The sequence below is a fragment of the Oncorhynchus tshawytscha genome, linkage group LG30 (assembly GCF_018296145.1).
Source record: "Oncorhynchus tshawytscha isolate Ot180627B linkage group LG30, Otsh_v2.0, whole genome shotgun sequence".
NCBI lineage: Eukaryota > Metazoa > Chordata > Actinopteri > Salmoniformes > Salmonidae > Oncorhynchus > Oncorhynchus tshawytscha.
The window spans coordinates 32,986,588-33,010,668 of NC_056458.1; the positions used below are offsets into that span (position 1 = coordinate 32,986,588).

The 24,081-nt window shown below is 43.8% G+C and overlaps 1 protein-coding gene across 1 annotated transcript in view; it reads right to left on the reverse strand.

Annotated features, from left to right (window-relative positions):
- Nucleotides 1-610: 610 nt before the first annotated feature.
- LOC112228385 (ceramide synthase) overlaps nt 611-24,081 on the reverse strand; it is a 40,149-nt gene continuing 16,678 nt past the window's right edge. Inside the window, exons 2-5 of the mRNA XM_024393657.2 lie at nt 13,839-13,925; nt 6,881-7,100; nt 5,210-5,305; nt 611-2,922 (exon numbers count right to left, since the gene is read on the reverse strand). Of these exons, the coding sequence (XP_024249425.1) occupies nt 2,578-2,922; nt 5,210-5,305; nt 6,881-7,100; nt 13,839-13,925 (748 nt within the window). The 3' untranslated portion in view covers nt 611-2,577. The remainder of the gene's footprint in view (nt 2,923-5,209; nt 5,306-6,880; nt 7,101-13,838; nt 13,926-24,081) is intronic.

Genomic DNA, 24,081 nt, shown 5'->3' on the forward strand with positions numbered 1-24,081 from the left:
GAGAATGCTTTTCTTGAAGGAGTTCCCACATATGCTGAGCATTTGTTGGCTGCTTTTCCTTCACTCTGTGGTCCAACTCATCCCAAACCATCTTAATTAGGTTGAGGTCGGGTCATTTTTGAGGCCAGGTCAACTGATGCAACACTCCATCACTCTCCTTCTTGGTCAAATAGCCCTTCCACAGCCTGGAGTTGTGTTTGGGGTCATTGTCCTGTTGAAAAACAAATGAAAAGTCCCACTAAACGCAAACCATATGGGATGGCGTATCACTACAGAATGCGGTGGTAGCCATGCTGGTTAAGTGTGCCTTGAATTCTAAATAAATCACAGACTGTCACCAGCAAAGCACCCCCACACCTCCTCCTCCATGCTTCACGGTGGGAACCACACATGTGGAGATCATCCATTCACCTACTCTGCGTATCACAAAGACACGGCGGTTGGAAGGCCTGACACGACCATGAAGGCCTGAATCACAGTCTCCTCTGAACAGTGGATGTTGAGATGTCTGTTACTTGAACTCTGTGAAACATTTATTTTGGTTACTACATGATTCCATGTGTTATTTCATAGTTTTGTTGTCTTTACTATTATTCTACAATGTAGAAAATAGTAAAAATAAAGAAAAACCTGGAATGTGTAGGAGTGTCCAAACTTTTGACTGATATATATATTAAAATATATATTCAAATAACCTCTTATAAAGTTGCTTTTGAGGGATAAACTGGGAATTGATTGATATTATGATTGTCTGTTTCATATCTGCAAAGTAGTTAAAACGGTGTCAGTTCCACTTTAAATGGGATGCCCAGTGGTATACAAGCCCCTCCCATGTGGCCCCCAGACCCCATTGCCAGAGGGCAGCATTGACCTAACAGAAGCACCCCTGACACCTTTTGCCGGAGGGCAAAATGTACCTAACAGAAGCACCGGATCACCCACACCCGGCAAACTTGACCTCGAGTGACCGTAAAGTCTTGTCTCCACCCATTAAAAGCAGCTTCAGTTGTCGCTGTAGCAACCGAGCCGAACCCGGGACTAAACAACCTACCCCATTCCTTCTAATGCCGCTACAGCGCTCCCAGAGAAGTCCAAAGATGGTGGGTAAATGAAGATAGTTCACTCAGGCCGTTTACCATATCATTTTTTTTCCAGTTCAGGTGTACTTAAGGGGGTGGCTCTTCCATAGACACCAATGTAATAGCAGCTGGGTCTGGTCTACCTCGTTCGTGGACTTCCATTGAAACAGAAAAAATGGGGGAATGGGATATCTCGCTTGCACTTCCGTCTCTGAGAAGTCCTGCGTGTGTAAACATACAGACTAATCTTTTGCTAAGCCTCCCCCTTTAGGCAGGTAGGTCACAGGGCATAATATAGAGGCTCCTCCCCCTCTCTTGGGAGGGGTGGAGCTTGTGATGCCCCACCCCCTGTGTGATACTGAGGGGTGGGGCTTATAGACTTACTGTAAACAGACGCAGCAGGGCAGCACACAGAACTCTGTTGGGCCATAAACAACAAAGGAGGAAGACGGGAGCGTTGCAGGCGCACCGATTGGCCAGCGGCAGCAGCCATAGAGACAGGCAAATGAGGAGAAAGGACAATGGGAGGTGTCAAAGTGGATAAAGGAGTGCGGGGTACCACAATCCAATCACATTAAATGTTTTTTTTTGTGTAGGTATGCTGGTGCAAAGAGCTTGGAGCAAACATTTTTACTTCATTGTCTCCTTCAAATGTGGATGCTGACACCCGTACCTAGCTTAGTCTATCCCATCCCACCCCTCCAACCCACCCCTTGTCCCTCCACCCAGCCTTGTCACTATTTCTATCTGCATGCCGAGCCCCCTACCCGCTTCTCCTCCTTTCCCTCCGGTCTTTTAAAGATCAGGACTGGGTGGGTGGACAAACACTTCATAAAATGGGGATCTTCAAAACTTGACACTTAAAAATCATTGACACCAAATAGAACAAATCAATAAATTCTACAGACACATTCATCTACACTGTAACAGACCCTCCAATCAGCAGATCTAGTAATGGAGAGGGGGCGAGGCTGGGGGAGTGACTCAATACTGCACAGGTCACGTAATATGGGGGAAGAAGCAAGACTCCCCCCCACCCCCCATCAAAAAAGCCAGGAGTTCCATTCTCAGTCTTCTTCATATTCTTTTCAGAAACTCCACTGTAGCACTCCAAATATAACCCATGTCCAGTCCCTATAATCCAGAAAGAGGGGGGGTGGGGGGTAGGAACCCAAAAAAGATCTAAGGGGGGGGGGGTCAAAATTCATCATCAGTATCGCTTGGACTGGGCATGGGTGGAAGAGCAGTAGCTAGTGTAATCATAGTAGTAACGATAGTAGTAGAAGTAGTGATAATAGTAGTAGAAGTAGTAGTAGTAGTAGTTGTTTTGGGGAGACTGTGGTAAGTAGCCATAGTGCCTTTGCAGTAGTAGTAGTAGTAGTAAGTAGTAAATAGTAGTCAATGGTGGTTCGTTTTTGTGTGACTCGAGCGCAGGTAGAGTAGAGAGAACAAGAAAGATCCGAGAGAGCGCAATGGTGACAGAGTGAGCTCTCCAGCTCTAATGGTCTCCCTTGGGTTGGTTGTCCGTGAGGGAGGGGCTAGGTGGGGGCAGGGGGGAGGAGTCCTGGCTGCCGGCAGCAGCGGTGGCGTGACGCTGGCGCTGGTAGAGCCGCCAGCCCTTGCGGCAAAGCAGCACAAACCAGTAGACCTGCGGCGCCAGGATGCATAAGTTGCCCAGGTTGACCGACAGCGTCAGATGGAACGGCACGCCGTAGATGGGGATGCCGTAGTGGCGGCCGTAGACCCAGTACATGTAGGGAAAAAGGGCAATTCGACACAGGAAGAAGCTGAGCAGCACCATGCCCCCATTGGCCTTGTGGACCCAGCAGTCCTGCAGACCCAGCTATGACAAACAAGAGGAGAGAAGGGAAGGATGTGTTGGGAAAATATTCAAAAAGGGACAAAAAGAGAGAAAAGAAGTCAATATATGGTCAAACAGTGTTGAAATTCTAAGTGAGCAGAACATAAAGTGGGTTGGAATACCTGGGCCTGTTCAAATACTTTGAAAATGCATTCTTCATTCCTTCCTCCTTTCCATGATGAAATTACTGATCTGACACGACCGAACTGGTGAACTCTATGATGTGGTACCCATGCATAATGATAGATCAGTCGATACACCATGATAGATCAGTTGATACACCATTACAGGAAGGGAAGGAGGCATTCTAACAGGGCCCATAAGTGACAGTAGCTCTGCAGTACCCAACCAGTCCACCAGGTGTGAGTAAAGACAGAGAGTGGCTCCAAAGATTTTTATAACTAAACCAAGATAGCCCACAGCCTGTTGTTTACAATGGGAACAAATGAGCCATAGTGGGCAAAACAAGCAAGGAGGGGGGCAGAGCCAAGCACAAGCTAGCGAAATCATATTGGTGCGTTCTAGCATAATCTGCATAATTCCGTTAGGGAACGCCTACTCTGTGAAACGCACCTGTGAAATAACTCAATTTGCCTTTGCACTCCTTCTAAACAATGCAAATTTTTCAAACTTTTGCAAAGGCTTAAGTTTACAAACCTAAAGTCCACTCTGTTTATAACAGATTCTAGTTTTGGGAACAGCAAACTGTATTGAGATCAAATGTTTCATTGATGAGAAAATGTGCAGAATTTCATCCAAAATCCATCTCCTTCCATCTTCTCCAACTGCCGGCCACTGGGCTTCCTCTTCTCACTACCATATGGTAGTGAGTGGGAACGCCAACCGGATGCTTCACATTTAAACATCCAGTGAAATATCTGTCTCATTGTTCTATCTGTGGCGGGCGGCCCTACAGACTGAAGAGACAGATGTCAGCAGAAAGGGAGCTGGAGGCCAAGAGGACTGCCTGCTCACTGCTCTGCTTTTTTTGTGATACACACATACCAAAAGTGTGCATTTAGTGAGTGGCTGTACGAATACAAGTACATTCACTACATGAACAAAAGTATATGGACACCTGCTCGTCGAACATCTCATTGGGCATGAATATGGAGTTGGTCCCCCCTTTGCTGCTATAACAGCCTCCACTCTTCTGGGAAGGCTTTCCACTAAATGTTGGAACATTGCTGCGGGGACTTGCTTCCGTTCAGCCACAAGAGCATTAGTGAGATCGGGCAATGATGTTGGGTGATTAGGCCTTGCTAGCAGTCGGTGTTCCAATTCATCCCAACAATGTTTGATGGGGTTGAAGTCAGGGTTCTGTGCAGGCAAGTCAAGTTCTTCCACACCGATCACGACAACCATTTCTTTATGGATCTCGTTTGGTGCACGGGGGCAATGTCCTGCTGAAAAAAACGTTACCACAAAGTTGAAAGCACAGAATCGTTTAGAATGTAATTGTATGCTGTAGCGTTAAGATTTCCCTTCACTGGAACTAAGGGGCCTAGCCCGAACCACAAAAAACAGCCCCAGACCATTATTCCTCCTCCACCAAACTTTACAGTTGGCAGTATGCATTCGGGCAGATAGCGTTCTCCTAGCATCCGCCAAACCCAGATTCGTCCGTCGGACTACCAGATGGTGAAGCATGATTCATCACTCCAGAGAACGCTTTTCCACTGCTCCAGAGTCCAATGGCGGCGAGCTTTACACCACTCCAGCCGACGCTTGGCATTGCGCATGGTGATCTTAAGGCTTGTGTGCGGCTGCTCGGCCATGGAAACCCATTTCATGAAGCTCCCTACAACAGCTCTTGTGCTGATGTTGCTTCCAGAGGCAGTTTGGAACTCGGTAGTAAGTGTTGCAACCGAGAACAGATGATTTTTATACATCTCAGCACTCGGTAGTCCCGTTCTGTGAGCTTGTGTGGCCTACCACCTTGTGGCTAAGCTGTTGTTGCTCTTAGACATTTCTACTTCACAATAACAGCACTTACAGTTGACCGGTGCAGCTCTAGCAAAGCAGAAATTTGACAAACTGACTTGTTGGAAAGGTGGCTATCCTACGACGGTGACATGTTGAAAGTCACAGACCTTCAGTAAGGCCATTCTACAGCCAATGTTTGTCTATGGAGATTGCATGCCTGTGTGCTTGATTTTATACACTTGTCAGCAACGGGTGTGGCTGAAATAGCCGAATTCACTAATTTGAAGGGTGTCTCATACTTGTGTGTACATAGCGTATCTATACATTGTTAGGTGTGTGTCACCTGGATGAGGATCTTCCCTAAGGAGACGAAGGGCGTGCTGAGCTCTGTGAGAAACAGGCAGCCAATGAAGTAGTCTCCCTGGTCCCTCCTGAAGAACTGAAAAGGCACAGGGAGGGAGATGACACACCATTACTACAGTCTGATACAAGACCATAACACACACACAAACCCCCCCCCAGTACTTTAGAACAGAAAGGACTTGGAGAATGGATTGTCCCTATGGCTGCACATACAAAAACAGGAGTCAGGACCCGGCTCAATAACACCAACAAGGCCACAAACCAACAGAGAAGAGAAACCAGGCCCAGAAACTCCAATAAGAAACACTCGTATTTCATTGTAAAAGGTTTCTGTTGAGTACACTAATGAATACGAGCCAGACTTATGCCATGAGCCCAGTCAGTACGGGAAGAGAATGGATCTCTATGAGTAAACATAAGGAGGAGTGTATTGATGGAAGCTGCAGACAAGGATGCCAAACAGAGAGGGCTCTGTGTGTGTTAGATATGGCTGTGTGTGTGTTAGTGTGTGTGTGTGTGTGTGTGTGTGTTAGACATGGCTGTGTGTGCGCGTGTGATGTGATGATGAATAAACCAGTAGCGTGCAGGTGCGAAGGGTAAGACACAAACTCTGCCATCTGCCCAATGGAAGGATGACCTGCAGCACACACTGCTGCTATGTAACACTACACCTACCTACCTACACACACCTACCTACCCACTGTACCTTCCTGCTGGATCAGGCCTCTGTGTGTGTGTGTGTGTGTGTGTGTGTGTGTAATACATGTCAGTGTGTGTTACCTGCGTGTGTGGGAGGGGAACAAAGCAGGGAGCGAGGGAAGAGGAGGAAGAGAGGAGGATTACAGTAGCTGGAGCCTGAATAATGGAGGGGGGGGTAAGGTGATCTCATATCACCATTGACAGCCACTGCAAACACAGGGGTCAGGTTTCCAATGCACCTGGCCTCCTCGCTACATGAAATGGTCACTAACATGATCTGTGTGTGTGTGTCTAGGTAGGTGTAGGTAGGTTCCCTGTCGATTACTGTATTATGCACTCATCTGTCGTTATGTGTCTATTAGCTAGCATTCGACTGAAAATGCTGTGAAGGGGAAGACTGAAGACGGAAACCTAATAGAAGGAAAATATCAGCTAGTCTCTACCTCTTGTATCATTGTCAAAGCACTTGTCAAATAGGGTTAGTGCCATATCTCTCTTAGCCTCTCCCTCCATCATTCACTCATCCCTTTTCTCTCCCCTCTTTTGACTCTCCCTCTCATCAATGTCAGGAAGCAGAATGGTCAACAGGGTATCCGTCTTCCCCCTTCCTTCCCTCCCTCTCTCTCTCTATATATTCTCTCTCACCAGAGTGATGAGCAGCACAATGGTCAGAAGGCCCATGTCACTTTATCACTCACTCACCCTCCTCTCATCTCCCTCCCCTCCTCCTCCTCCTCCTCTCCCACGTCTCCCCTCCTCCTCTCGTCAGTGGCAGGCAGCAGAATGTTCAGCAGGGCATTAAAATCTCCCCGTTTTTCAGAGAGAGTCTGTGTGTGTGTTTGTTACTGACCAGGGTGATGGGCAGAGGCAGGGACAAGAGAGGCATGAGACTGAGGCCAGAGAGAGTCTGTGTGTGCGTGTGTGTGTGTGTGTGTGTGTGTGTGTTACTGACCAGGGTGACGGGCAGCAAGATGGTGAGCAGGGCGATGTGGTGGAGCACCAGTAGGAACTCGCGGCGGACAAACGAGTTGACCGTGGTCAGCGAGTGCTCCTTGTACTCCTCGTGGCCCTTGACCCGGAAGCGGTAGTAGTGGCTTAGGTACATGGCATAGATATCGTATGTCATGTAGGGCACGCCGTACCAGATGACAAAGTAGGTGGCCAGCCAGTACCTGAGAGAGAGGGAGGGAAACAAGCGTTTCTTATTGGACACGTTCAGGTTAGTCCCTCCCCGTTCTGGCTGTTTGCTTGTGTTTGGTTCCTAGTGAATACAACCCAAGGTCATGTTCATTAGTGACTTCAGATTGTCCCTCCACATTATGGCCCCTTTGGTTCCGTATGTTCCTAGTGATTAAGACCTAGTGTGGGTGTGTTCAGTGATGTGAAAAGTTCAGAGTATCGTAAAATGGATAGAATAGTATGAATAGTGAATAGTGCTGATCTGGCATACAATATTAATAATAACACGATACATTTCTATCTGAATGTTATGTAACGTTGTATACTCCAAAACAGGACCCAGGTAGCTTCACGGTTAAGAGCTTTGGGCCAGTGACCGAAAGGTGAAACCCCAGCCCGCAAGGTGGAAAAATCTGCCGTTCTGCCCTTGAGCAAGGCAGGCTTGGGCGGTATACCATATACTGGGGTATTTGGAAAAATCTATGGGATGGTTTTTAAATACCGTCAAAACTATTTAAGTTTGTCAAAAGATTTGAATATTTGTAGTTACTTTTTAAGCTAATAACTGCAGTCAACTTGTGCTATATGTTAGGAGATAAAGCATTGCGTTCCTCATTTCACCTGTCACATTACTTTACGAAGCTTACCGTAGTTCCCCAGAACAGTTAAGCCAGTCACGTATGTAAAAAGCACAACGGGAGAAAGTGGGAGCTGGCGTTCTACATATGCAATCCACTACTACATGTTAGCCATCTAATAATGGCTTTCTGACAGAAGTCAAAGAGCTCTGGATGAGTTCTGTACAGTTGCCATTTTTTCCCTGTGTTGCTATTAACATTTTTTTCCTACCCTCCATTCTTCTCCCCTCTGCTCCATGTACACATACTGCTCTTCCTTCAAAGAAGCATGCATCAAAACTTTATTCATTTGTACAATTTATCTCATTCACTTTTGCTTGTAAAATGTCCACTCACCGAAAATTACATTCGGTAGCTACTTGCTATGCTTATATAACTTTATGAGCGTGATTTGCCTGTCTTTGCAATTAGTTTGTTTGTTTTCGCTTGTTAGAATTTAGCTAACAGCGTCTATGCGATTTTGCTATTAGTTTGTGCAATTTTTTTCAGGATTCTGGTAAAAGAGGCCCAATGGAATTTATTTGCTTCTTTAGCACCCCTTGTGTGCTATGCCGGTAATACCGTAAATCCCGGGATGAGAGAAGGTCGGTATGACGATATGAAAATCTGTATACCACCAAAGCCTGTTGTTGGGGGTAAACTATAACTGCTCCCAGGTGCCGATGATGTGGACGTCGAATAACACAGTCCCCTGCACCCCTCCGATTCAGAGGTGCTGGATTAAATGCGTAAGACACATTTTGGTTGAATGCATTCAGTTGTGCACCTGACTAGGTATTGCCTTTCCATTTCCCAGATTCTTTCTGTGTGTATGGGGAGTGAGAAGTCTTGAGGAAGTTTCATCCTGTGTTTCTGTTGACACAGCATTACACATTTTCCTCATATGAGCAAGCAAGCACTCTCAGACACATGAGTGATCATGTACACAACAACAGGGCTATACAGGCAGCTAAGCTTATGGTGCAACTGTAATAAAGAAATGAAGAGCTTGGGAGTGAGCAGCACAGGAGCAGACTGCCCCTAATAAAAGCAGATTGCTACTGGTTCATATCATGACCGGCCAGAACAGCGTTGGTGACCTTTGACCCCCTCAGTAGATTCAACCTTCACCCTGTATTATAAGGTCACCAGACAGCCATGATGGCTTAACATGCCAGGAAGTGCTTAGGGTAAACTGGGTAGTAAAGCTAGTGAGTTTCTCTTGGTCCCGGAGTGGCTCAGTTGGTAAGAGAAGTGTGAGTCAAGTGGGCAAAAAGTTTGTGGGTTCAATTCCCTCAGGGATCACATACATACAGTACCAGTCAAATGTTTGTACATACCTACTCATTCAAGTTTTTTTTTCTTCGTTAATATTTGCTACATTGTAGTAATGAAGACATCAAAACTATGAAATAACACATATGGAATCATGTAGTAACCAAAAAAGTGTTAAACAAATTTAAATATATTTTATATTTGAGATTCTTCAAAATAGACAACCTTTGCCTTGATGATAGCTTTGCACACTGTTGGAATTCTCTCAACCAGCTTCATGAGGTAGTCACCTGGAAAGCATTTCAATTAACAGGTGTGCTTTGTTAAAAATGTATTTGTGGAATTTCTTTCCTTCTTAATGCGTTAATGCGTTTGAGCCAATCAGTTGTGTTGTGACAAGGTAGGGGTGGTATAAAGAAGATAGCCCTATTTGGTAAAAGTCCAAGTCCATATTATGGCAAGAACAGCTAAAATAAGCAAAGAGAAACAACATTACTTTAAGACATGAAGGTCAGTCAATGTGGAACATTTTAAGAACTTTGAAAGCGCCTTCAAGTGCAGTCGCAAAAACCATCAAAAACCATCTATAATGAAATTGTCTCTCATGAGGAAAGGAAGACCTACATTTACCTCTGCTGCAAAGGATAAGTTCATTAGAGTTACCAACCTCAGAAATTGCAGCCCAAATAAATGCTTCAGAGTTCAAGCAACAGACACATCTCAACATCAACTGTTCAGAGAATACTGTGTAATTAAAGCCCTCATGGTCGATTAACAACAAAGAAACCACTACTAAAGGACACCAATAAGAAGAATCGATTTGCTTGGGTCAAGGAAAACAAGACTGGTGAAAATATGTCCTTTGGTCTGATGAGTCAAAATGTGAGATTTCTGTTTCTAACCACTGTCTTTGTAAGACGCGGAGTAGGTGAACGGATGATCTCCGCATGTGTAGCTCCCACCATGAAGCATGGAGGAGGTGTGGGGGTGCTTTGCTGGTGACACTGTCTGTGATTTATTTAGAATTCAAGGCACACTTGAAGCATGGCTACCACAGCATTCTCCATACCATCTGGTGTGCGCTTAGTGGGACTATCATTTGTTTGTCAACAGGAAAATGACCCAACACACCTCCAGACTGTGTAAGGGCTATTTGACCAAGAAGGAGTGCTCCATCAGAAGACCTGGCCTCCACAATCACCCAACCTCAACCCAATTGAGATGGTTAATGATGAGTTGGACCGCAGAGTGAAGGATAAGCAGCCAACAAGTGCTCAGCATATGTGGGAACTCCTTCAAGACCGTTGGAAAAGCATTCCAGGTGAAGCTGGTTGAGAGAATGCCAAGGGCATTCAAAGCTGTCTTCAAGGCAAAGGGTGGCTACTTTGAAGTATCTAAAATATATTTTGATTTGTTTAATACTTTTTTTTGGTGATTCCATGTGTTATTTCATAGTTTTGATGTCTTCACTATTATTCTACAATGTAGAAAATAATCAAAATAATGAAAAATCCTTGAATGAGTAGGTGTGTCCAAACTTTTGACTGGTACTGTTACAAAATATTTATTCAGTGAATTCACTGTACTGCAAGTTTCTTTGGATAAAAGTGTCTGTTTAGTGTTTGTGTCAATTATTTTATAACATTAACTCTAGCTATATGTAGGAATGTAGCAATGTATAGACTGAAACACGACACACCGCACAGAACAATTAGCTCAGTTGATTAGAGCACATTAGTTGTTGTTACTAACCCTCTGCTGGTCCCTCCCATGCCAGCAGTGAGTCTATTGGAAGAAGAGTGTGTGTGTGTGTGTGTGTGTGCGCCTGCCTGCCTGCCTGTCTAAGCTAAATGACAAGGATAACACAAATAGTCTATCCTCCTTGCACCGTGGCTGTGTGTGTTGCAATGTTACAGGCTGGCGACTCGCGTGCCTGCTCTGCGCTATGCTGTTGGGGAATTAAGCCCGGGGGGGGGGGGGGATTAGCAGAGCACTGATGCTGGGTTAGGTCAGGAGGAAGAAAGGACATTGCACTGACTGAGGCTGGGCCATGGTCAGAGGCATCCCGGGCTATGGCAACTGACTGGCTGGATTACACTGACTATTAGCAGTAGTGTTAGTATTAGCCAAGCACCACTGCCCAAGCCAAGATAGAGATACAGGGATAAGGATCCTAAGCTACACTAGCCCACACAGCAACCTGCTACTTGCAGACTGAGCATATGGCCATCTGACCGAGATACACTATTAGCATCAGCTAGGTAGCACTGGCCAGGTCAAGGATACGGATAGTAAGCTAAAGCTATGCTGTTGACTGCCACTGACTGACTGAGCAGGTGGCCATCTGACTCAGGATAGAGGGGTTCAGGGCCTAAATGAACTTTTTGGTCCACCAGCCACTGTGACAGGTAGATAAAAAAAATATTCCAGCCACTCAGTTTTACTAGCCGAAATATTGTTGCTCCATAATTATATCACAAAAACACAAACAGATGACCATGCTTCGTAATGTTTCTTAAACAATACATTTATTAGTAAGAAGTAATGTGGTATATTGCTCAATTTCCTTGAAAAATAATTATGACCGGAGTCTATTAACGAAAATATCAGAGAAAAAATGTTCAGCTGCTCTTTTAAGGGCGGGATGTTATTGTGGTATCGGGCCATTCAGTCCTGTCATGCTTGTCTGGGTGTGTGAGATTTGGAATCTGACTAGGGCGTCTCTTCGCTATCAGTTGAAGCAGCAGACAAACTAACATTGAAAAACAACCGAGCTTGTGAAAAAAACTATGCAAATGGCCAAGAACCACGAGGACAGTCTCACTTTGTAGACTTTTGAGTAAATTAGACCAACTGTTATGCCTGTGTGCAGCGCCTACTAAAATGAATCTATCAGCACTTCACTCATTGCGCACAGTATCCCTGCCAGGCAGTGTTTCTGTGGGAGGTGAAATATGGGATTTATATTTATTTTGTGCAATCAGCAGCTATAAAACAAAACAGCAGAAATACTCATGTGCTCATACTTGACTTTTGACAATTTAATTTGAGAATGTAATGCTATCATTACTGTAATGCTATTACTAGCCTGTTCAACCTCTCTTTCAAAACATCTGAGATTCACAAAAATTGTAAAGCTGCCGCGATCATCCCCCTCTTCAAAAGGGGGAGACACTCTAGACCCAAACTGCCACAGACCTATATGTATCCTACCCTGCCTTTCTAAGGTCTTCGAAAGCCAAGTTAAACAGATTACCGACCATTTTGAATCCCACCATACCTTCTCTACTTTGCAATTTATGCAACATTCTTATCAGGAGACTAAACAGCCTTGGTTTCTCAAATGACTGCCTCGCCTGGTTCACCAACTACTTCTCTGATAGAGTTCAGTGTGTCAAATCGAAGGGCCTGTTGTCTGGACCTCTCTATAGGGGTGCCACAGTGTTCAATTCTCGGGCCGACTCCCTTCTCTGTATACATCAGTGATGTCACTCTTGCTGCTGGTGATTCTCTGATCCACTTCTACGCAGACGATACCATTCTGTATACTACTGGCCCTTCTTTGGATACTGTGTTAATGAACCTCCAGGCGAGCTTCAATGCCATACAACACTCCTTCCGTGGCCTCCATCTGCTCTTAAATGCAAGTAAACTAAATGCATGCTCTTCAACCGATCGCTGCCCGCACATGCCCACACGTCCAACATCACCTAGGTGTCTGGTTAGACTGAACTCCCCTTCCAGACTCACATTAAGCATCTCCAATCAAAAATTAAATCTAGAATCGGCTTCCTATTTCGCAACAAAGCATCCTTCACTCATGCTGCCAAACTTACCCTCGTAAAACTGACCACCCTACTGATCCTCGACTTTGGAGATGTCATTTACAAAATAGCCTCCAACACTCTACTCAACAAATTGGATGCAGTCTATCACAGTGCCATCCGTTTTGTCACCAAAGCCCCATATACTACCCACCATTGCGACCTGTACACTCTCGTTGGCTGGCCCTCGCTTCATACTCGTCGCCAAACCCACTGGCTCCAGGTCATCTACAAATCTCTGCTAGGTAAAGCCCCGCCTTATCTCAGCTCGCTGGTCACCATAGCAGCACCCACACGTAGCACACGTTCCAGCAAGTATATCTCACTGGTCACCCCCAAAGCCAATTCCTACTTTGGCTTCCTCTCCTTCCAGTTCTCTGTTGCCAATGACTGGAACGAACTGCAAAAAATCACTGAAGCTGGAGACTCATATCTCCCTCACTAGCTTTAAGCACCAGCTGGCAGAGCAGCTCACAGATCACTGCACATAGCCCATCTGTAATATAGCCCATCCGACTACCTCATCCCCATACTGTATTTATTTATTTTGCTCCTTTGCACCCCAAAGGTATCTCTACTTGCACATTCATCTTCTGCACATCAATCACTCCAGTGTTTAATTGATATGTTGTAATTACTTCGCCACCATGGCCTATTTATTGCCTTACCTCCCTTATCTTACCTCATTTGCACACACTGTAAATAGATTTTTTCCTACTGTATTATTGACTCAGTTTGTTTATTCCATGTGTAAATTTATGTTGCTTTATGTGTCAAACTGCTTTGCTTTATTCTTGTCCAGGTCGTAGAACTTGTTCTCAACTAGCCTACCTGGTTAAATAAAGGTGAAATAAATACATTAAATTCAATCACTGTAGAGCCCTGCAAACTGACCACCTGCCAACGTGGCTGGTGAAATAGACATTCTTACCTGCCAATACCTAAATCTACCCGCATTTGGCGGGTGGCAGTTGTTAATTTTGTGCTTGTCCCAGTCTGTGAGTGGCTGTCCTACCTGTCAGTCATGACGTTACCGCTGCACGCCGACACCACGATGACTCCCGCCGTGGTGGCCATGATGGCGTGGATGGAGGACACCAGCCTGAGAAAAAGGAGAGAAATGTTTCAAACACACAATTAAGACAACTAGAAATGTGAAGTTTCAGGAGAAACCGTCAGGTCACTACTATAATTACCAGCTTGCATTAATAATACCAGTTGCATTAATAATAACAGTTACCAGAATGTCAATGACCAGAAACCGTATTTACAGGCAATACAGTCATATGAAAAGTGTCAACTTTTTTAATCAATGTATGTTAGATTTCAAGAAGAGACAAGAAAATCATAGGGAGAGCAGAACTAGACAGCATCATCATACTCTCCATTTTCTAAAGGAAGTATGTCGCTTCACAAGTTGCAAATAGACAGAGTAATTTTTCTTCAGGCAAATTAAGGATTTAAGCATTTTACCCAGGGTAGGCTACTCCATATCCTGTCTCACAAGCATTTATTATGGCAGGCTAATAGAAAGTCCACTTTATCAGTTTACTGTTCCATTTGGTCTTGAACTGCAAACTTTTATTAACTACATTATTGATTGGGGTGCAATTCACATGTAGCATAATGGAGTACTCCGTTTCATTGTAGTTTCACTTCTCCCTTTCCTTCTGGACCTGCCTTCATTGAAACTGTTTGCACCCCATGTCTGTAATGTGGGATGTCACGCAAAATGTCAGCAATTGGCTCACATTCACAGGTGTTGCAACAAATGAAGACTTTATTTATTTTTAAAAGTTTTCCATTTTAGAATTATAATTCAAAATCACATCCTGAATTGGGTGACCTCAGTTCGAATTGACCCCAACCGTACAAATCTTTTGACCCAATCTTTAGACAAAAGCTAAACCAGACAATCATTTCTTAGAGGACACCGATTGTACAGGCTACTTTCTAGACCTGGGGGTCCGCAAAGGTACTGCAGGGGGTCCGCGGCCAGATCAGTGCATTCAGAAAGTATTTAGAATCTTGACTTTTTCCACTTTGTTACGTTACAGCCTTGTTCAAAATGGATTCAATTGTTTATTTTCCTCATCAATCTGCACACAACACCGCATAATGAAAAATATTTTTTTGTTTTGCACATTTCTAAAAACATTTTTTTGAAATATCACATCTACATGAGTATTCAGACCCTTGTTGAAGCACCTTTGGCAGCGATTACAGCCTCGCGACTTCTTGGGTATGACGCTACAAGCTTGGCACGCCTGTATTTGGAGTGTTTCTCCCATTCTTCTCTGCAGATCCCCTTAAGCTCTGTCAGGTTGGATGGGGAGCGTCGCTGCACAGTTATTTTCAACTCTCCCTGGCTGGGCCACTCAAGGACATGAAGTGAATTGTACCGAAGCGACTCCTGCGTTGTCTTGGCTGTTTGCCTAGGGTCGTTGTCCTGTTGGAAGGTGAACCTTGCACCAGTCTGAGGTCCTGAGCACTCTGAAGCAGGTTTTCATCAAGGATCTCTGTACTTTGCTCCGTTCGTCTTTCCCTCGATCCTGACTAGTCTCCCAGTCCCTGCTGCTGAAAAACTTTCCCACAGCATGATGCTGCCAACGCCAGGTTTCCTCCAGACGTGACACTTGGCATTCAGGCCAAAGAGTGGTTTCATCAGACCAGAGAATCTTGTTTCTCATAGTGTGAGAGACCTTCAGGTGCCTTTTGGCAAACTCCAAGCAGGCTGTCATGTGCCTTTTACTGAGGTGTTGCTTCTGTCTGGCCACTCTACCATAAAGGCCTGATTGGTGGAGTGCTGCAGAGATTGCACCACTATAGGCCCTATTCAAAAGTAGTACACTATAGGGAATAGCGTGCAATTTCAGACACAGCAATGGAGTTCCCCTTTAAAATGTGGAAAAATGGCTTGTTCAACCAGGCACTTCCACCTCCCAGCTTAGTTTGACAGATCTTGGCACCTCTGGCAATAAGCAGCTCTGAAATATTACGGAAATCTCATTAATTCGCCCTTACCACAGCCACTCGCTATTTACGCCTTTTATGCATTGCACGATTTCCAAATGATTAAAGGGGTGATTCTATTTAGCAGTACAATGGAGTCTCTCAGTCCAGGCTAGGTCAGAGGGAGGGAGGGAGAGAGAAGGCACACACACACAGAGCTGTTTCCTCCGGAGGCCCGCCACCCTTGTCCTCTGGAACGCAGGCCGTCGTGATGACGACAGTGGTTATGTGACCCTACCAGCCCGTAGCTAGATAAGACTACCAACCTCCCCTCCTCCCTTTCACCATCCCCCCCCTGCCTTCCTCCACCCCAACTGCAATACACCCCCCCCGTTTTTACCTCCACGCCTCACTGCCTCCTCGGGCTGCACACTCGGTCATGAGACCTAGATTTTCAAAACCCACAATTGTGTCCTCCCTTGAGGGGGAAGAGAGGGAGGTGGGTTGCCATGTTTCCCTTTCTTCCCTAACCTTGGCTTCCTTTTCCCAGAACAGAGTCGGTCGGTCATCCTTTTCTTTCTTTATGGCTACTGTGTGTGGCAGGGCCACGTTTTGAAGACTACCCTCTCGCTCTCTCTCCCTTCCACCCTCTCTGAGTCAGGAGTAGTGTTTTTCTCCTCCTATGGTTAATGGTGTGTGTAATTTAGAGCAGCACAGTGCACTGGTGCCTGCCCGGGCCGACCGGGAAAAGAGTGCAGAGTGAGAGGAAAAGAGCAAACAGAGCAACACTCATTAACTTCTTGGTGACTAGGGGGCAGTACTGAGTATCTTGGATGAATAAGGTGCCCAGAATAAATTGCCTGCTACTCAGCCATTAAATCTATAATATGCATATAATTAGTATATTTGGATAGAAAACACTCTGACGTTTCTAAAACTGTTTGAATGATGTCTGTGAGTATAACAGAACTCATATGGCAGGTGAAAACCTGAGAAAAAACCCACCAGGAAGTGGGAAATCTGAGGTTGGTCGTTTTTCAACTCATTCCCTATTGAAGATACAGTGGGATATTGGTCATGTTGCACTTCCTAAGGCTTCCACTAGATGTCAAGAGTCTTTAGAAACTTATTTGAGTAAAACTTAAACTTCTTCTGTAAAGGAGGGGCTCATAAGGGCTCTTTGAGTCAGTGGTCTGGCAGAGTGCCACAAGCTCGTGACGTGCGGTCATGAGAGAGGTAGCTTCCGTTCCATTGCTTTTCTACAGACAAAGGAATTATCCGGTTGGAACATTATTGAAGATTTATGTTAAAAACATCCTAAAGATTGATTCTATACATCATTTGACATGTTTCTACGGACTGTAACGGAACTTTTTGACATTTCGTCTGCTCCTAGTGAACGCGCTTCCTGACTTTGGATTTGTTTACAAAACGCGCTAACAAAAGTAGCAATTTGGACATAAATGGACATTATCGAACAAATCAAACATTTATTGTGGAACTGGGATTCCTGTGAGTGCATTCTGATGTATATTATATTTTGTACTTTAATAATGCTATTTCTGATTAATGTAGACTACACAACATGGCAGATATTTCTTTGGCTGATTTGGACTTTTTCCGTAAAGTTTTTTAAAAATCTGACACAGCGGTTGCATTAAGGAGAAGTATATCTCTAATTCCATGTATAATAGTTGTATCTTTTATCAATGTTTATTATGAGTATTTCTGTGAATTGACGTGGCTCTCTGCAAACTCACTGCATGTTTTGGAACTACTGAACATAATCCATTTTGGATATAAATATGCACTTCATCGAACAAAACATACCTATATTGTGTAACATGAAGTCCTATGAGTGTCATCTGATGAAGATCAAAGGTTAGGGATTCATTTTATCTATATTTCTGCTTTTTGTGACTCCTCTCTTTGGCTGGAAAAATGGCTGTGTTTTTCTGTGACTTGGTGGTGACCTAACATAATCGTTTGTGGTGCTTTCGCTGTAAAGCCTTTTTGAAATCAGACACTGTGGCTGGATTAACGAAAATGTTATCTTTAAAATGGTGTACAATACTTGTATGCTTGAGGAATTTTAATTATGTGATTCTTGTTGTTTTGAATTTGGCGCCCTGCACTTTCACTGGCTGTTGGCGGGGTGGGGCGCTACCGTCCCGAATATCCCAGAAAGGTTAAAGGCACAGACAGTAGCGAGTCCAGCAGCCCTGCACTCTTTCTGTCCCTCCCCCTTTCTCTCTCACTCTCTCCTCATACACAGATTAAGCCTAGCCTGTTGTGCTCAATTCATTCATCCCCTAAACTGGACACTATAATAACTGGTTGGAAGCTATTGACAAAACAAACAAGGCTACTGGTTGCCTCTCCTAACACAACCAAAATCACAATCCACAATTTCCTGGCTTTAGTAAGATGAGAAGACCCCGAGGCCTGTTCAGAAGGGATGGAGTGATGTGGATTAACCCACATGGTTACTTAGTACTGGCTCATGTTCATGTAGGCTAGGTAGGTACCAAATAGAAGAACATGGACTGAAACCGGGAAGGACTAATTTTAGTTTTCCGTTGCAATGCCCTAGTGAACACTGCCCTGATGAACAATGATTCATTCAGTGGTGCTTTGGTTCATTATATTGTACTCTATAGTCTATCCACCCATTTTATGTTAACAATGAATAGCCTTTGAAGTTTATAGGCCTATAATTTCTTCCCTAAGGACAAATAAGTATCTACAGTATCTAGAAGCATATCTCAAATCAAACTTTATTTGTCACATGTACCGAATACGACAAGTGTAGACCTTACAGTGAAATGCTTACTTACAAGCCCTTAACCAACAGTGCAGTTCAAGAAGAGCTAAGAAAATATTTAACAAATAAAACCAAAGCAAAAAAAATGTAAAAAGAAATATATACTAAATAAAAAAATATTATAAAAAGTAACTGTCACGTTCTGACCTTTATTTCCTTTGTTTTGTCATTATTTAGTATGGTCAGGGCGTGAGTTGGGGTGGGCAGTCTTTGTTTTGGGTATTTCTATGTTTCGGCCTAGTATGGTTCTCAATCAGAGGCAGGTGTCATTAGTAGTCTCTGAGAATCATACTTAGGTAGCTTGGGTTTCACTGCGTGTTTGTGGGTGATTGTTCCGGTCTCTGTGTTTTGCACCAGATAGGACTGTTCTAAGTTTTTGTTAGTTTATTCGTGTACAGTTTCTTTATTAAAGTACAATGAATAACAACCACGCTGCATTTTGGTCCGCCTCTACTTCACCTAAAGAAAACCGTTACAGTAACACAATAACATACCAGTAACGAGGCTATATACAGGGGGTACCGGTACTGAGTCAGGGGTAGAAGCTGTTAAGGAGCCATTTGGTCTGAGTTTCCCTTTGTAGTCCGTAATAGTTTGCAAGCCCTGCCACATCCGACGAGTGTCAGAGCCGGTGTAGTAGGATTCAGTCCAATCTTAATCCTGTATTGATGCTTTGCCTGTTTAATAGTTAGTCTGAGGGCATAGCGGTTTTTCGTATAAGCGTCCGGATTAGTGTCCTGCTCCTTGAAAGCAGCAGCTCTAGCCTTTAGCTCAATGCAGATGTTGCCTGTAATCCACGGCTTCTGGTTGGGATATGTATGGTCACTGTGGGGACGACGTCGTTGATGCACTTGTTGATGAAGCCGATGACTGAGATGGTATACTTCTCAATGCCATTGGATGAATCCCAGAACATATCCCAGTCTGTGCTAGCAAAACAGTCCTGTACTGTAGCATCCGCATCCTCTGACCACTTCCGTATTGAGCGAGTCACTGGTACTTCCAAGTGACTCGGAATCAGGAGGATAGAATTATGGTCAGATTTGCCAAACGGAGGGTGAGGGAGAGCTTTGTATGCGTCTCTGTGTGTGGAGTAAAGGTGGTCTAGAGTTTTTTTCCCTTTGGTTGCATATGACATGCTGGTTGAAATGAGGTGAAACGGATTAAGTTTGCCTGCATTAAAGCCCCCACCGCTTCTGCATTTTCTTTTTTCCTTATGGCCTTATACAGCTCGTTGAGTGCGGTCTTAGTGCCAGCATCGGTCTGTGGTGGTAAATAGACGGCAACGAATAATATAGATGAGAACTCTTTTGTTAGATAGTGTGGTCTACAGCTTATCATAAGGAATTCTACCTCAGGCTAGCAATACTAATATTAGACATTGCGCACCAGCTGTTATCTAGTGTCTATCAATCTATCCATCTAGTTTCTAGGCCAAGCTCTTCAACCCTGTTACTGGAGAACTACCCCCCCCCCCTGTAGGTTTTTGCTCCAACCCCAGTTGTAACTAACCGGATTCAGCTTTTCAACCAGTTAATTATTAGTAATGTGCAAGATTAGGGTTGGAGCGAAAACCTATAGGACAGTAGCTCTCCAGGAACAGGGTTTGAGAGCCCATCTAGTATAGATCTTATCCATCTGCAGTGCATTCAGAAAGTATTCAGACCCGTTGACTTTTTCCACATTTTGTTATGTTACAGCCTTACTCTGAAATCAATTAAATATTTTTTTCCCCCTCATTTACACACAACACCTCATATTGACAAAGTGAAAACAGGTTAGACATTTTTGAAAATGTTTATATATAAAACACTTATTTACATAAGCCTTCAGATCTCTTGCTATGAGACTCAAAATTAAGCTCAGGTGCATCCTGTTTCAATTGATCATCCTTGACATGTTTCTACAACTTGATTGGATATGATTTGGAAAGGCACACACCTGTCGATATAAGGTCCCACAGTTGACAGTGCACGTCAGAGCAAAAACCAAGCCATGAGGTCAAAGGAATTGTCTGTAGAACGGTGAGACATGATTGCGTCGAGGCACAGACTTGGCAAAGGGTAGCGAAAAATTTCTGCAGCATTGAAGGTCCCAAAGAACACAGCGGCTTTCATCATTCTTAAATGCAAGAACTTTGGAACCACCAAGACTCTTCCTAGAGCTGGCCGCTCAGCCAAACTGAGCAATTGGGGGAGAAGGGCCTTGGTCAGGGAGGTGACCAAGAACTCGATGGTCACTCTGACAGAGCTCCTCTGTGAAAATGTCAAGAATTGTTAAAAACTGAGTTTAAATGTATTTGGCTAAGGTGTATGTAAGCTTCCGACTTCAACTGTATATAACGTAGTGTCACGTTCTGACCTTTATTTTGTCATTATTTAGTATGGTCAGGGCGTGAGTTGGGTGGGCAGTCTGTTTGTTTTTCTATGATTTGGGTATTTCTGTGTTTCGGCCTAGTATAGTTCTCAATCAGAGGCAGGTGTCATTAGTTGTCTCTGATTGAGAATCATACTTTAGGTAGCCTGGGTGTTTGTGGGTGATTGTTCCTGTCTCTGTGTTTTGCACCAGATAGGACTGTTTTGGGTTTTCACGTTTCTTGTTTTTGTTAGTTTGTTCATGTGAAGTGATTTATTAAAACATGAATCAAAATAACCACGCTGCGCTTTGGTCCGCTTCTCCGTCAATGGAAGAAATCCCTTACACGTAGGTACAGTTGAAGTCGTAAGTTTACCGTATAGCCAAATACATTTACCTCAGTTTTACACAATTCCTGACATTTAACCAGAGTAAAATTCCCTGTCTTAGATCAGTTAGGATCACCACTTTTATTTTAAGAATGTGAAATGTCAGAATAATAGTAGAGAGAATGATTTCTTTCAGCTTTTATTTCCTTCATCACATTCCCAGTGAGTCAGAAGCTTACATACACTCAATTAGTATTTGGTAGCATAGCCTTTAAATTGTTTAACTTGGGTCAAACGTTTTGGATAGCCTTCCACAACAATAAGTTGGGTGAATTTTGGCCCATTCATCCTGAGGAACGTTTAAATGTCTTGCTCCCTCTCCACTACTGCATGTGGAAGGTGGCTGTTTCCTGAAGTCCACAATCATCTCCTTAGTTTTGTTTAACTTGGGTCACAACGTTTTGGATAGCCTTCCCACAATCAATCAAGCCAGACCTGGTGTAACTGAGTCAGGTTTGTAGCCCTCCTTGCTCGCACACAATTTTTCAGTTCTGCCCACAAATGTTCTATAGAATTGAGGTCAGGGCTTTGTGATGGCCACTCCAATACCTTGACTTTGTTGTCCTTAAGCCATTTTGCCTGAACTTTGGAAGTATGCTTGTGGTCATTGTCCATTTGGAAGACCCATTTGCGACCAAGCTTTAACTTCCTGACTTGACTGTCTTGATGTTACTTCAATATATCCACATAATTTTCCTCCTCATGAAGCCATCTATTTTGTGAAGTGTACCAGTCCCTCCTGCAGCAAAGCACCCCCACAACATGATGCTGCCACCCACGTGCTTCACGGTTGGAATGGTGTTCCTCAGCTCGCAAATCTCCCCCTTTTTCCTCCAAACATAGCAATGGTCATTACGGCCAAACAGTTCTATTTTTGATTCATCAGGCCAGAGGACATTTCTCCAAAAAGTACGATCTTTGTCCCCATGTGCAGTTGCGAACCGTAGTCTGGATTTATGGCGGTTTTGGAGCAGTGGCTTCTTCCTTGCTGAGCGGTCTTTCAGGTTATGTTGATAAAGGACTCGTTTTAATGTGGATATAGATACTTTTGTACAGGTTTCTTTCAGCATCTTCACAAAGTCTGGGATTGAGTTGTTCTGGGATTGAGTTGCACTTTTTGCACCAAAGTACATTCATCTCCAGGAGACAGAACTTCTGATCCACTGGAATTGTGATACAGTGAATTATAAGTAAAATAATCTGTAAACAATTGTTGGAAAAATTACTTGTGTCATGCAAAGTAGATGTCCTAACCGACTTGACAAACCTATAGTTTGTTTACAAGAAATTTGTGGAGACGTTGAAAAATTAGTTTTAATGACTCCAACCTAAGTGTATGTAAACTTCTGACTTCAACTGTACATGATGTAATGACGCCACATAAAATTATGCGCTACACGTGCAACGATGCATTGCTAACCTAGCCCACAATGTGTGCTGTGTTGATTGAGCAGTCAACAAGTTGAGCAGTCATTTGAAAGAGTAAGAACATTTCAGCGAGAACTGAAAGGTGAAATCCATTAACGCCAAGATAATGGGATTTATTGCCCTTGACAAATCAACCGTTCTCTGTCATGGGTGATGTACCAAGTAGAGGTCAACCGATTATGCTTTTTCAACGCCGATACCGATTACTGGAGGGCCAAAAAAGCTGATGCCGATTAAATCGGCCGATTTTTATATATATTATTTGTAATAATGACAATTACAACAATACTGAATTAACACTTATTTTAACTTGATATTATACATAAATAAAATCAATTTCGCCTCAAGTAAATAATGAAACATGTTCAATTTGGTTTAAATAATATAAAAACAAAGTGTTGGAGAAGAAAGTAAAAGTGCAATATGTGCGATGTAAGAAAGCTAACATTTCAGTTCCTTGCGCTGAACATGAGAACATATGAAAGCTGGTGGTTCCTTTTAACATGAGTCTTCAATATTCCCAGGTAAGAAGTTTTAGGTTGTAGTTATTATAGGAATTATAGGACTATTTCCCTCTATACCATTTGTATTTCATTAACCTTTGACTATTAGATGTTCTAATAGGCACTTTAGTATTGCCAGTGTAACAGTATAGCTTCCGTCCCTCTCCTCGCTCCTCCCTGGGCTCAAACCAGCAACACAACGACAACAGCCACCATCGAAGCAGAGTTACCAATGCAGAGCAAGGGGAACAACTACTAGAAGGCTCAGAACGAGTGACGTTTGAAACACTATTTGCGCGCGCTAACTAGCTAGCCATTTCACTTCGGTTACACCAGCCTCATCTCGGGAGTTGATAGGCTTGAAGTCATAAACAGCGCAATGCTTGACGCACAACGAAGAGCTGCTGGCAAAACTCACGAAAGTGCTGTTTGAAGTCATGTTTACGAGCCTGCTTCTGCCTACCACCGCTCAGTCAGATACTTGTATGCTTGTATGCTCAGTCAGATTATATGCAACGTAGGACATGCTAGATAATATCTAGTAACATAATCAACCATGTGTAGTTAACTAGTGATTATGATTGATTGTTTTTTATAAGATAAGTTTAATGCTAGCTAGCAACTTACCTTGGCTTACTGCATTCACGTAACAGGCAGTCTCCTTGTGGAGTGCAACGAGAGAGAGGCAGGTCGTTATTGCGTTGGACTAGTTAACTGTAAGGTTTCAAGATTGGATCTCCCGAGCTGACACGGTGAAAATCTGTCATTCTTCCCCTGAATGAGGCAGTTAACCCACCGTTCCTAGGC